The 15,458-nt window shown below is 40.9% G+C and overlaps 1 protein-coding gene across 2 annotated transcripts in view; it reads left to right on the forward strand.

Moving 5' to 3' along the window:
- The window catches only part of LOC115267376 (neuropeptide F receptor), a 77,656-nt gene that overhangs the window by 26,594 nt on the left and 35,604 nt on the right, over positions 1–15,458 (forward strand). For both annotated transcript variants that reach the window (XR_009996571.1, XM_062847030.1), the window contains exon 2: positions 9,780–10,312. Coding sequence is in view for 1 of the 2 variants with exons in the window: in XM_062847030.1 (XP_062703014.1) it covers positions 10,054–10,312 (259 nt within the window). In the remaining variant the exon portion in view is untranslated. The remainder of the gene's footprint in view (positions 1–9,779; positions 10,313–15,458) is intronic.

The raw sequence follows: 15,458 nt of genomic DNA on the forward strand, positions 1-15,458 counted from the left end.
TGTTTCTTGTTAGGAAAATCGCACATTGTTCAACGTGAGCTATAATTTTGAGTTAGATTCTTGAACAATTGCCACTTGAGTGAAGAAGGAAAAGCTACTTTCCTATCTTATGTTGAGCTTTTCATATTTCTTTCGGAAACACTCAATTTAGAACAAACTAACAAAACGGAACGAAAGCATGTAGGTATGCTGCTGTTTATCACAACTGCTCTAATAGAGGCTGTACGAAGAAGCTCCTTTAACCTTTTATCTAGCACGTATTGCCTCCGCAAACGGCATTATTCATCGAAGTCAATTCCGGCAAGCTTAATATATCTGGTTCCGAAAATACGTGCCACGTGGATTACTAGGCAGAAAGTGTTACTTGATATTCTATCTAGCCTTGATGTTGATTACACAGTGCAATAAACAGTTTTGCTTTTGTGTTCGGATTAGCGTTAGCGTAGCTACGGTGGATTTTGTAGATTGGATTCTTACAAAATTCATACTTATTTTGATAACATATAGGAGCTTAGCTCAAACTACTTTGAAGGAGAAATTACCGATTGAAATAACACCAGTCGCAGTCACATTTGGTGTATTTGTATGACCCATAATGCCAAAGCGGTAAATGTGTAGGAATTCAGAAATACCATGCTGAGTATGACCGATTCCATTTCCGGTCAATCCAAGGATCTTTTCCTGATGAACATTTTATTGGCTTTGGCCACAGTGTCTTTTTGCCCGCCACATAAAATGCAAAATGGTCGTTGGAAGCTCTCAGTTGATAACTGTGGAAGTGGTCATAGAACAGTAATCTGAGAAGCGGGCATTGTCGTAGTTGAGGCGTAACACCAAGAAAGAGAGGATTTGTAATTTTGGTGTTCACTATTATTCTCTTGACTAAATCGAAGCTTATAACTCATTTCATGCGTTTGTGTACTTTTAGCATTTTTGTTTTTTTTTAAACTTTTGAGATTTCAGTTATTGTCCCGTGGGTCCTTAGCATCTGATAATGTTTTGAAGTTTTATTTCGCACAACTTTTATACTCCCGCTGTGTCCTGAGAGATGCAATGCATCTATGATTAGCAAAAGAAAGGAAATGACTCAATAGGAATCAGAAAATGACTGTCGGATGAAATCATGGTTTATTAGAGGTGTCTATTTAAGTGTTTTCAGAAAACCCTCTATTTTCTCTTACTCTCACACTCTCATTAACTCTAACACATGCTATGTTCGAATACTCTTCTTACTCTGTCAAAATCACTCGGAGATTCTTATAAAACCGGCAGGAAGCTGAGTAGGAATCACTGAAAGAACCCTGGAAGCAATTATTGAAGAAATCCCTGAAATAAACTGTGGAGATTTTTTGAAGATATCCCATAAGGAATTCCGGTACGAATACCTAAAAGAATTCCATCAGGATTGTCTGAATAAATCTCAGCAGAAATCTATATTCTTTCATATTTCTTTTCGGAAAGAATCATGGCATGAACCTCTGAAGGGATCCTTAAGGACAAGGTTGCTTGAGTACAAAAATGGCCACCACAATGGCCGCCTTTCATTTTTCTCAATTTTTCCCGAGCACAAATCTGGAGATTACATAGGCAAATTGATCTGGAAATGCTACTCGTTACTTGCTTACTCGCAATGAACACCAAGTAGCAATTTTAGACCAATGCGTTTGTCAAGTCTTCAGATTTTGTGCTCGAGAAAATGCGAGGCAAATTGAATTATTTTGAAAATGACCTTAACGAAATCCGGGAAGTAATTTTTGAAAAAAATCAGCAGGAATGCAGACTAAAATACCTTAAAGAATCCTTTCAGGACTTTCTAAAGCCATCCATGCAGAAATCCCTGAAGAGATCCTAGGTGGAAGCCCTGGAAGCCCTACAACAATTTGGAGTTATCCCTTGAGAAATCCTGTTAAGAGTTCTGAGAATAATGCCTGAAGAAATTCTGGAAAGAATTCCAGGAGGTATCTCGGGAAAATCTGATCTCATTTAATTTTTTGACGCTATTGTGACGCTACTCTTTTCCCTAACTCTCTACACTACTCTTCACTGTACCCTCTACTTTACTATCTTCCCTGCTCTTTGCACCAACCCTCTACGTTGCGCTCTATCTTAACCCTACCCTATACCCAAACCCACTACCCTATCATCAACCGTATCCTCTAACCTATCCTTTACCTTCTACCGTCCCGCTACCATAACCTTTAACCCTACCCTCGAAACTATTCTCCTACCCTTAATTCTACCTTCTACCAAAAGTCTCTACACTACCCTCTGCCATATTGTCTACCTTCACTCTTTTCCCTTACCCTATACCATGCCGTCTACCCTACTCTCTACCCTTCTTTCTACCTTACCCTCTTCCTAAACCTTCTACTCCCTCTGCTCTGACCTCTACTCTATCTTCTACCATACCTTCTATCGTACCCTCTACCCTAACCCTTCACTCTACCCTTTAATCGATCCTCCAAACTATGGTCTACTCTAATCCTCTTCACTACCATTTACCCCACCCTTCACCCTAACCCTGTACCTCTACCTTAACCTTCTACTCCTCCGTATACCCTAAACATCTACTCCAATCCTCCATCTTACTCTTCCCTAACCTCCTACCAACCCCTTTACCCTACCGTCTATCCTAACTTTATTCTCTAACCCTCTAGCCTACCCTTTACCCTACCCTCTACCCTGTCTTCCATCCTAACCCTTTGCTCTACTTTCTACCACACTCTCTATCCTATCCTTCTCCCTTCATCCTTCATCCTACCCACTACCCAACCATCTACCCTAACTCTCTATCCTAACCTTGACCCTGATCCTTATCCTCTACTCTACCCTTTATCATACTTGACTGACTGCTAACGACTGTATTGACGAGTATTTCGCTTGTTTTACGGCTCTTTCAGTCTATATTAAGCAGCTAAAACGCCTTTCGCATCTACTGTCCTACGTTTCGGTGTGTATTTCACCTTCTTCTGGGAATTAGAGGCTGCGTTTTGTTGTTGTGTGTCACAAGACTCATACACACACAACAACAAAACGCAGCCTCTAATTCCCAGAAGAAGGTGAAATACACACCGAAACGTAGGACAGTAGATGCGAAAGGCGTTTTAGCTGCTTAATATAGACTGAAAGAGCCGTAAAACAAGCGAAATACTTTATCATACTTTCATCTGTACCCTCTACCGTAACCCTTCACCCTATCGCCTACCCTCTATATTATCCTCTTTAGTAGAGTCTCGTAGCCGTGTGGTAAGGGTCATCAAGGTTCTAATTCTTCCCTGTTGGGGAAATCAAGCCACTGCGTCCAATAAGCTGAACTTTTGTCGCCCAGTGATAAGTGTCTAGTGTCTAGTGTTAAGTTTTTTTCAGTTTGTACAGTCTCTGGTTGAAGACGGTGTCCACGTTCTTTGTCTTTTCTAACGTCTGCCATATCCTCTACTCTACCATCTACCATCTAAAACTGTATCCTCATACACTCTATACCAACTCATTACCGTACCCTTCACCCTAACGCTTTGCCCTACCATCTACACTATCGTTCACGTAATCCTCTTCCCTACCCTTCATCCTTGCCTTTTATCTTACCTATACTCTATCCCTCCATCTATCCTAACCTTCTACCCCTTTTCATTACCGTCTACCCTAACTCTTCATTTTACCCTCTATCCTACTCTCTTCCCTATCTCTACCTATCGTCTACTCCATTATTTACCCTATTATCTATCCTAACCCTCTACACCAATCCGCTCTATCCGCTCTATCAGAAGCTGTTCCTTGATGGAGTTTTCAGCATGGACAGATTATGTTTTTTGAATGCAATATACACCAAAACCTCCATTTAGGTAATGAGTCGAGACTGCCTAAATAGAGTTTTTACCTAAATGGATTTGAAGATTGCAAAGAAGTTTAAGAAGAGCGAGTGACCTGGAGATTTAAAGGGGGCCATGCGGGGATTCAGAGGGATTTCATGGGAGTTTCAGGAGGGGGAGAGGGTTGTCAGAGGCGTGGAAGGGTTTCAGGGGCAGCGCTTGATTCTGAGTGAATATGAAAAATACGATCAGTTATCACCAGCAACCACTACGAACGAATACACAAAGGGAGCGAAGAAAAACCGGGCCAACTGCGACTGCTGTTCCTCATTGGATGGTTAGCTTGTGAAGCAAACTGACTGGTGATCGTTCATGCTCAGTTGCTGCGGTGAGTGAGAAGATGGGGAAATGATTCAGTGGTTTTATTTGTTGCTCAAAACAAAAACAACAATTCTGTTGGTATGGGACTGATTACGTGACTATTGTAATCGATTGCATTTGAGTTTATGTTATTTGCACTGTAATAACGGGATAAAAACGCCGGCAGAGACAGATTCAGAGAGAGACCACGCTTATGAACCACTGTTTCTCACTCTCAGTAATAAATTTGATTGCTCATGCTCCCACTTGCTTCTGAAGCATGTTAGCTAATGAAGGCATACAGCCAGTGTTGGTAAAAACTCAAATTCTCAAATCTCATTGTTGAGTTGTTTCACGCGCGATTCTTGACTCGCCAAACTCACCACCGAAAAACTCATGCATGAGTTCACTCATGATTTCACTCATGGCTGTTTTTCTTGGTGTTCTTATTATTTACATCGATGTTTTTAGGATTATATGATAGAAAAAAAGCAAATATAGCGAACAATAACATTGAATGCCGTTCAAATTGAATTGGAATCATTTTACAAGTGAACGAGATTTCGGCGCATGATTCGTGAGAGCGAGATTTTGCATGAAAATCTCGCGCGTGAGAATAAGATTCAGAATCGCGCGCGAGTTTGTTCACGCAGGAGCGGTTCATGAGTGTGCTTTGAGTGTGATTTTACCAACACTGCATACAGCTACTACTCTGGCACAGACAAACAGACGTAACACTCTGATAATAATTCCCATCGTACACCGATTTAACGGTCTTTTTCAAAATTGGATAGTTGGCCAACTGCCCAACCGTGGCGTTCGCATCCTTTTTGTTCGAGTTTGACGTTTTTTCACTACCGCCACCTAGCTGGTGGTCAGCCAAACATAGTCATTTTAGCATTGGGCGAATATGTTTCTGTGACTATGATTTGAATCGAAAAATGTTCGAAGTGTTACGTCTGTTTGTCTGTGACTCTGGGTAGAAAAGCGTTGGTCAAAGCGGAGCTAATTTTGCTTCGTTCGGGGGAAAACGCTTCATTTTGCAAGCACTGTTCAGGGGTGTTTTCGGAGAGTTTCGAAGGGTTTGTGTTGCGTTAACCTTCCGTAACGCGCGCGGTAGACTACCTGCGTCAGCACCACACTAATGCTGAGTACAAAAAGCGAGATTTTTTCAACGTGTTGTACAAAATACAACAGCGCGATCGCTTGAGGGTTAAATGGGATTTGATGGCGTTTTAAGGGGATTTCGAGAGCATTTCAGAAAGCATCTGAGGATTTTTGACGAGTTTCAGAGCCGTTACTCAGGCGTTTCGTAGGCGATTTCGGTGGTATAAGGGGGACTTCAAAGGCATTTCAGAAAGCTTCAGAGGATTTTTGACGAGTTTCAGACGCGTTATAGGGGTTTGAGGGGGTTTCGAAGGCATTTCAGACAGCTTCAGATTATTTATGGCGATTAAGCGTTAGTCAGACATAACGTAGGCGTTTTTGGGGGTATCTGAGGGTCTCAGGCGTGTTACATGGGATCCGAGGGGGTTTTAGGGGGATTCCGAAGGCATTTCAGAAAGTTTCAGTGGATTTTTGGCGAGTTTTAAAAACGTTACTCAGGCGTTACGTAGGCGTTTTCAGTGGTTTCTGAGGGTCTCAGTGCGTTACATGAGGTCTGAGGGGGTTTTAGCGGGATTTCGAAGGCATTTAAGATCGCTTAAGAAGATTTTTGGCGTTCGAAGATTTCGAAAGCGTTACGTAGGCGTTTTTTTGGGGGTTTCTGAGGGTCTCCGGTGCGTTACGCGGGGTCCGAGGGAGTTTTAGGGGGATTTCGAGGGCGTTTTAAGAAGCTTCGGATTATTTTTGACGGGTTCCAGAGGTGTTACACAGGCGTTTTCGGGGTTTCGGAGGATTTCAGGGATGTTACGGGGGATTTTGAGGGGGGTTAAGGGGGTCTACAGTTTCTGAGAATACATTTTAGATCACAACTCTTAAACAAGCTTCAGGGAGATTTCAGTGGTGCTTTGAAGCGTTTCTCAAACGACTCAGGTTGTTTCAGAATAAATTCAAGACGTACCAGACTGTTTATGATTATAGATCCGATAACCTATACTCGAGGGAGCTCTTAAAAAATCTTAAACAAACATTGAACTTATCACTTGTCAGCACGAAGCTAAATAAGCATGACTTTTATCCATTCGTTTAAGCACACAAGTTATGCATGTAGATTCCATGACTTATGCTCAAGAAAGCTCTTAGGAAACATTTAACAGTTCCAAACCAATCCCATCCTCCCTCATTGCTCCACCCTAAATGCTGAAACCCTCCCTGAAACCCTCCATGCCCTGAACTGTCCTTAACTGCACTTGCAGTTTGATTCCCTTAAACCAACCATATCCCTGATCCCTTATTCCTTATCCCTCACTTCAACTGCTCTTTACACAATCAGATTCCATTTAGGTACAATTACTTAAATGGAGGGACCTAAATAGATTGTTCCTAAAAGAATTCGACCTAAATTCTGGTTTGAGTGTATACGCAAAGAAAGCTGTCCCACAAATTAAGATGAGTAAAGAGTATGAAGTTTGCAATTAGGAGGGAGAAGCAGTGCGTAGTATTCAGTTCGGAGTAAGAAGTGAGGAGTTAGCTGTGATTAATGTGGAAAAAGTAGTGTATAGTGAAGAATAAGTGAGATGTGGAAATTGTGACACAGTTAAGTAAGCAGTGTAGAGTGAGGAGTAAGAAATGAACAGACAAGAATAAATAGTAAGGAAAGTCTAGCAGTGAGCAGTGAGGAGTAAGCAGCGGATGGTGAGAAGTGAAATATACAGATTGAGCAGCGAAGTAGTGAGTAAGAAGTGAGGAAAGAAGGTTGGGTAAAGAGGAGTGAGGTGTGAAGAATGCGCGGTGAGATGTAAGTGAAAATTAAGTAATGAGGAGTGAACTTTTAGAAATGAAGGGTGAGAAGGGAGTAGTGACAAGTGAACAGCAAAGATTTGGAATTCAAAAGCAAGAAGTGAGATATGGCAAATAAAAGAAGATTTCTAGGAGTGTGAAATAGTGAGAAGTGAAAAGTGAGCGATGATGAGTTGGAAGTTAGGGGTTAGGAATTACAAATGAGGAATGATCAGTGAAAAAAGAAGTGAGAAGTGAATAGTGTGGAGTGAGACGAAGGCAGTGAAGTGAGAGAAGTAGGGAGTGAGTAGTAAAAGGAGAGAGAGAAGTGAGGAGTGAAATGTAAGTAATGAGTACTGAATAGTGAAAAATGAGGAGTGAGAAGTAAAGAATGAAGAGTGGGCAGTGTAGAGTGGGAGGTGAGGAGTAATTGAGTAGTAATCAGGTATGGGTATTGAAAAGAGAAGAGAGGGGAGTGTTAATCAATCAGGAGTGACGGGTTCGGTTCTCGGTCGGTTCCGGCACTTTTCGTAATGTTGCTAATTTGCAAATTAAAAGATAAAATTTGTCAAAATTCACGTTCTGGTGGGACTCGAAAACACGACTCTGTATTCGCTAGAACAGCGCTTTAACCAACTAAACCACAGAACAAGTAATAATTCTACGGAATGTTGGGATCGAATCCGTCGTGGGTCGAATCCAACCAAGGGCAATATACATCGTTGTACACAGAGCTACATACACTATTTCCACTCCACTCCACTTGCGCATAGATTAAGTTTGTGCCTGAAACACGATAGACACATGCAAAATGATCATTGGCAAAGGAAGCTTCCGGTAACCGTAGAAGTGTTTATGGAACACAAAGCTGAGGGGCTGTCCATAAACCACGTGGTCATTTTTTTGGGACTTCTCAACCCCCCCGTGGTCATTAGTTCATACAATTTTTTTTTTCTTCCATACAAAATGGTCATTGACCAACCCCCCCCTCATGCCCACGTGGTTTATGGACAGCCCCTGAGAAGCAGGCTTCGTCTCAGTTTGCACGCTATGCCAAGAAGAAAAACAAGATTTTTTTGAAAAATATCAAACTTTTCACCACTGTGCTTTTTTGAACTGCCTGGCTGAAATCATCCAGAAAGCATCATGTCCCACTTCCTGGAAATGCTTCCGGAAAGAGGAATATGACTAGATATCGTTATGTGCATACCACACCATTACAGAAGTGCCTACATACAACCCATCATGTTGTCGTGGTGGGCGGACGTCCGCCCTTTCCGAGCCGTTTAGTAACCGAAAAGTTATTCGAGTCAGTATGGATGGATGGGTGGTTGGATTTCGCATGAATTCATCTGATATGTACATATGTATAGTGTGCAGGATAACTCTATAGAATGTGAAAATAGAAGAGCCCATCTTCTTGTGCATTCGGGATGATAACATTTCCGGTCCAAGTCTTTGCTTGGAGGTAAAGAAATTTGATGCTTATTTTGATTCCGTATTCCGCATTCAGAATTTCACCACAATTTACACAGAGAACTTTTCTCTCTTAATTGCGGTTATATTGTTTCGATTGAAAGCGGTGCCGTTGCCAGCAGATGAAAGACAAACCATTGAAATAAGTTTCAATAGAGAAATCAGAAGGTGCATGGCTGCCTCCAGTGCATGTAGATGCATTTTTGGTTCATTGTGAAGCGCAGGGAATTACTTGGAGAAATCAAGATCGTTCTTTTGTTAGACTGAATTGAACAAATACGTGACGAAACTTTCAATTAATTTATCTCTGTCCGTATTCCCTAGACCGGTATTTTATCTATCTCACGGAACAAGTGAAGATTCTCCGGAAGAGAAAGAGAAACTCGCTCTGAGCCCATACCACGAACACTCGCTTCCTGAAAGTTCGTATTTTTCGTTTTGAAAGTCTGTTTGTTCTGCGGCATAGCTGGTTAAAGCGTCGGTTTGGGGATTACGGAGTCGTGGGTTCAAATCCTATCCAGAAAACGTTTTTTTTTTCACAAATACTATCCGAGACTATGTAACCTCCTGAAAAACTTTGCCAGAAACACTTCAACATGCAACTACATACATAGGGTTTTTGACCCCATTTTCGGCACCACAGGTAAATTAAATTGTGCATTACCGAAATTCACAACGAAACGACCGTTTTTGTCCACTTCTTTCATCTGAATCAGATACCTTATTGCGTGAACTTGTTAGTAACAGTGATTGTTGTGAAGATTTTCTGCCGGAAAGTTGATTTTGAACGAGTTTACTGCATCTAGTCCAGCGCCAATTCTCGGCACCAGTGCCGAACTTTCTAGCATAATCAAATGGGAAATCACTTCGGCAGCCATCTTTGTGCTCAAGAAGTACACTCGCCTGCGTGTGATTATTGTTTTGAACACTTGTGCGGCTTCAGAGGGAATATGTAGCTAATTGACTGTGGATCCCGTTGCGGAAATGTTGCGGGAGATGATTACCCATGGAAGTACGATTGGAATATATGCGGCAAGTGATATTTTGGTTGTTTTGCTTTGAGGTGCCGGGAATTGACGTGGTTGTCCAAGTAGTTCGAAACCCTACCTGGTCTTAACAAGGGAACAATCGTTTTGAGTTTATTTTCGTTTCCATCAATTCCGTTTCTGATTGATTGACTGGTTCTGAATATTTACAATTTTTAAAAACAACAACCACATATCAATTCTAAAGTGATTTCCTCTTTCTCTTCCACAGATAAGTCAACAAATCCGGTTGTCATCGATTATGACATGTGTCGAAAATAGAATAACATATTCAATCCCAACCACCATGCACGGGAAGCATGAAATGAAAATTTCAATCAACTCAATCTCGTGTGTTGTTTGTGAGTGATGTGATAGGAAGAAAAAATAAATCCCAGAAGAAACAAGTGAATCGAAAAAGTACCACGCGTGGCTGCGGAAGCCAGATAAGTTCGACCCCTCCCGTTAACCCATCGGCCAAAAGTCCAAAGGTGGCCCCACCAGCCATGGACGTGGTCCTGTCCAGGCTGAACATCAGCTTCGATAATGTCACGCTCAGCACCAGCACCATCCGGCAGGGGCTCATCGAAGAGTACAGCAACAACAGGAAGGTCGGCGAGCCTGCCTATCACATATTGATTGTCCTGTACAGCATACTGATCATATTCGGCGCCACCGGCAACAGCTTGGTGGTGATGGCCGTGGCCCGGAAACCGCAGATGCGAACAGCGCGCAACATGTTCATCGTTAATTTGGCCGTTTCGGGTAGGTGGAGGGCGTTTTTCTGACAGCGGAGCTTCACGCACGAGGGAAAGCTCAGCTTTCAAAGCTGACATTGTGTATTCGGAAGATTGAAATGACACTCGTGCGGTGTTTGAGTTTGCTTTCGGTTGTTTGAGATGAAATGAAATGAAACTGGACGAGTGATATTATCGAAATTTCGTTTAACAAAGTGAATCTTGATTAAATTATGAGGCCGGAAAATGCTACCCAGTGCATGTGGATATATTGCAATGAATACTAGTACTTTTTAATAACGATTTTTTTTAATATGCATGTCACTGAAGCAGTTTCTCTTTCACCAATCAGGATCTCAAGTATAACATTATGACGTAATGAACGCCAGAATCCTAAATATAAAAAAAAAACAACCTTTCCGCCCAAATAATTTGCTAAATACGTGGGATTTCTTTAATATATCATAAATCAAAAATTATGAGAAAATTAAGGCATAATCTTGAACTTGGAGTGGAATACTTGAAGCTCATGGACAAATGGCACGAAAACCCCCATTCACGATATCGCTATACTCCACAACTCAACTGTTTTGCAATCATAGTTCTATTAAAAATTCTCTGTAAGAGCGGTGTGTGAAATTAAACGCTCCTTTTTCTAGACTTGTGAATCAACATTTTCTAAACGTTCAATGTTAGTCGCTGTCCATAAACTATGAAGACTCAATTCTGGTCATCACAGACTCCCCTCCCACCTCGTAGACTTTTGTCAAAATTTTCATACTTTGGTCAGAAACACCACACCGACTGTTCCAACTCTTTCTACATTGCAATGTTTCTAGAGCTTTGCAAGATCAGATTCCCATCAATGGATTCTTCTTGTGATCTTCACAAACCGCAGAGGGCAGGTTTTTCTAAAAGCTTCCATGATGATTGTCGTTGTAGTATAAAAAGGCATCATCAAAATCACTTGAATTGTCAATGGATAGTGAGCATTTGTGCAGACATTTTTCAAGAGATTCCTTCAGGCATTCGTCTGTTTTTTTCAGGAATTCCTAAATTTCTTAGGCATTTTTTTTCGCATTTATAGAAGAATCGCTACAAAGATAATGTCAGAAATTGGTTCAGGTATTTTTGTTCAGGAAATCCTTCTAAAAATTTTCAATTTTTTTTTTTCTATTAGTTTCCAATTGTATCTCCAGAAGCTCTGAGGAGAGATCAAGAGACAACCCTTCTGGGATTTCTTAGAAATATCTCAAAAAGTTTTCAGTAATGATTGTATAATTTCTGAAAGAACTTTTGAAAAATCCCTGTAGGAATATCTGAACATTTTCCACAGAGATCTCTGAAGACAGCCCAGGATATATTTCAGATGTTACCGCAGGAGTAAATCTCTGAAAAATCCTTGTCGGAGTTTCGCAGTACTCACTGAAGGAATTTCTCAAAGAAATTTTTGAGAAATCCTGGGAAGAAATCCTGAAGAAATTCCCGGAGAATTTGTAGAGAAAATTCATTAGAATGTCTGAACACCACCATGGAAGACATTTTGAAGAATTGCATTGCTGAAATTTCTGAGGAAATCCCTTAAATTCTGAAGAAAGAATCCCAGCAGCTATTTCTGATAGAACCTCTGAAGGAATTTCTAAATAAATCTTTAGTAAAGTCCATTTAAAAATCTAAGAAAGTACTTATGAATGAATCTCTGCAGGAAAGTCTGAAGAAATCTCAGAAAATTTCTTGAATGAATCTCAGGAGAAATTTCTTGAGAACTAACTGGAGAAATTTTTTGGGAAACCCTTGGTGGAATTCCTTGGAAAATAAATTGAGAGATTTCCAGAAAAAATATTCAGGAAATCATAAGAAAATTCTTGCTGATTTTTTTAATACAATTCTTGGTGGATTTCCTGGAGTATTCCTGGAGAAATCTGTGGACGGTTTTCTAAAAAAAAGACCCAAATTAATCCACCTAGTGGTGATAGTGCCTTTCTCGTCGAACATGTTCTCACAATCTTTCCGGCAACGTAAGTCAAAGTGTTTCTGAATCCGAATATTTTTATAGAAAAGCAAGCATTTTATCAGACATCTTTGAATTGACTTAAAACTTATTGATTGCACATAGTCCGACATTATGTTCAACGTATGAGCAGGGCTGAAGTATATCAGACTTCTCAGTTGACTGCTTGAGCACTTTGTTGAGCACCTTCACTAACACTGGAGGCTGATCAGTATCAAGACGATACTAACAAGCTAAGCTATAACTTTTTACACAATCACAGATCACATTTTTTTTCTGAACATTTGGGCTGTATCTTATTGACCGTTGAAAACAAGAGCGATAGGTAGTGAGTATAGCGCGACGTCTGTTTGTATGTGGGTTTAATTTATATGATTTTATTCTCTTACACATATTTATCGCTTGCATTGGTTTTATTTACTTTCGTAGTTTCGGCGAAGCACCAAACGCTGGTTGTGCAACCCTATCGGTAGTTTGTAATGTGGTGTGAGCCTATTTTCTAGTTAACCGTTCCTCGGGTTATTAAAAAAAGCCGTGATGTAATATGTTGCATGGTACATTTGGTTACTTTCGATGCGGTACCGGAACAGGTTCCGGAGGACACCGGGTCTCCCAAATATAGTCTGAGACTATTTCATTGCTAACGTTCATTGGGTAAATGCATGGGTGGGTATAGATCACTTTTACATTTGACCACTTCCAGTGGGACACCCAGAACTGGTTTCGGGACACTACCGGTTGTCTAAAATATGGTCTGAGGCTATGTTCTTACGAATCGATCATCGTGTATTCAAAAAAGCTGCTATTTGAAATGAACACTTATTTGTGCATTTCGCCAGTTCCGGTGAGACACTCGAAAGTGGTTCCGGTACACTACCGGTAGTCTTAAAGTGGCCTGAGACCTTTCTTGCTGACCGTTCTGCGCGTCATCTAAAAAGCCGATATTTAATGCGCGGTGTGCATGCGTTTGGTTCCGTTCTACATTTGACCACTTCCGGCGGAGCACCTGGAACCGGTTTCGGCACAGTATTGGTTTTCCAAAGTGTGGTCTATGATTGTTTCACTTGTTAACCGTTCATCAGGTTACCAAAACAGCTATTTATTGGGGTTGGTTCTCCTTTACACTTCCGATGGGGCACCGTTAATCGGTGAGGAATACTACCGGTTGTTCCGAATATGGCCGGAAACTTTTTTTTTGTCATATCAAGATACCTAAAAAATCCGCGATTTCATTTGTCGCATGGGTTTGGTTCACTTTTTTGTTTTGCCATTTCCGGCGGGACACCCGGAACCGGTTCCGGATCACTACTGGTTCAGATACATATGGTCTGAGAATATTTTCCTGCTGACTGTTCATCAGGATATCAAAAAAGCCACTATTTGATATGTCGCATGTATGGGTTTGGTTAACTTTGAAACTTGGCCATTTCTGGCGAGACATCTGGAACCGGTTTCGGAACACTACTGGTTCCGATATGTTCTGAGAATGCTTTCCTGCATACTGTTCATCAGGTTATCGAAAAAGCCGCGGTTTGATATGTCACATGCATGGTTTTGGTTAAATTTTATATTTGGCCACTTCTGGTGGGACACCCGGAACCGGTTCCGGAACACAACCGGTTCAAATATGGTCTGAAAATATTTTCCTGGTTACCTTTCATCAGGATGTCAAAAAAGCCACTATTTGATATGTCGCATGCATGGGTTTGGTTAACTTTTATACTTGGCCACCTCCAGCGGGACATCTGGAACCGGTTCCGGAGTACTGCCGGTTCCGATATGGTCTGAGAATGTATTCCTTCTTACTGTTCATCAGGGTATCGAAAAAGCTGCGGTTTGATATGCCGCATGCATGGGTTTAGTGCACTTTTATGTTTGGTCACTTCCGGTGGGACACCCGGAACCGGCTCTGGGACACTACCGGTGTAGATATGGTCTGAGACCATTTTTCTGCTTACCGTTCATCAAGATATCGAAAATGCCGTAGTTTGATGTGTCGCATGGATGGGTTTGTAGCGTTTTCATATCTGGCCCCTTCCTGGGGTACCGGTCCGGAACACCTAAATGGCCATAACTCCGGAACGGCTGGACCGATCCGAACCATTTTCAATAGGAAACAATGGGACCACATTCCGCGCCGAATGAACCATCGGTCATTAAAATCGGTTGAGGTTTAGTTCAAAAAAGTGATGTGACCTTTTTTGTACAGAGACATACATACACACATACACACACACACATACACACATACACATACATACACACATACACACATACACATACAGACATTTGCTCAATTCGTCGAACTGAGTTGATTGGTATATGTGATTCGACCCTTCGAGCTTTCTATCAAAAAGTCGTTTTTTGAGTGAACATATAGCCTTTCCAGTACACTTAGTGTACGAGAAAGGCAAAACGTGTTGGAATAGAAAAAAATCTTAAGACATCGAAAGGAATTTCTTTAGAAAAAAAATAAAGGGAAAAAATTAATGATTTTGGGTAAACCTTGGTAGATTTTGGAACCAAGTTCATGCAGTAATTTCTGAAGCAATCCTTGGAAGACTTGCCTAGACTTGTAAGCCTTGAACTGATTTATTTAGTGAAAATCCAGGGAAAGTCAATGAAGAATCCCTGGAAAATAATCTGAATGAATCTTTGTAAGAATTTCTGAACGAGACTGTTGAAGATTTTCTAATGAAGACCTTTGAGAAACTTCTGGATTTTCTTTAGGATTGCTGAAATCATTTCTGAAGGAATCTGTACAGTATTTTCTGGAAGAAATCTCGTATGGGTGCTGGAAAAATCCATGGTGGAGTTTTTAAGGAAACCCATGGAAATCATCCTCTAACGAAAATTCCGAAGGAAATTCTAGAAGAAATTCCGAAGCAATCCATGGAAGATGTTCTAAAGAACTTACATTTGAAATCCATGGAAGACTTTCTGAAAAAAAAAAAATCGCGGATGATTTCCTAAACAAATTCATGGAGCAATTTCGAATGGAATCCAGGGAAGTTTAAAAATTTAATTTAGAAGTTCAGCTGTTATCTCTAGAAAAGCTTGAAGAAAAGTCTAAAGATAACTTGAAATTTTTGAAAGCATTGATTCTAAGAATTCCTGAAGATTCCTCACAAAAATCCCCAAAGGCATACCTGGCAGAATTTCC

The sequence above is a fragment of the Aedes albopictus genome, chromosome 1 (genome assembly GCF_035046485.1).
Source record: "Aedes albopictus strain Foshan chromosome 1, AalbF5, whole genome shotgun sequence".
Lineage (NCBI taxonomy): Eukaryota > Metazoa > Arthropoda > Insecta > Diptera > Culicidae > Aedes > Aedes albopictus.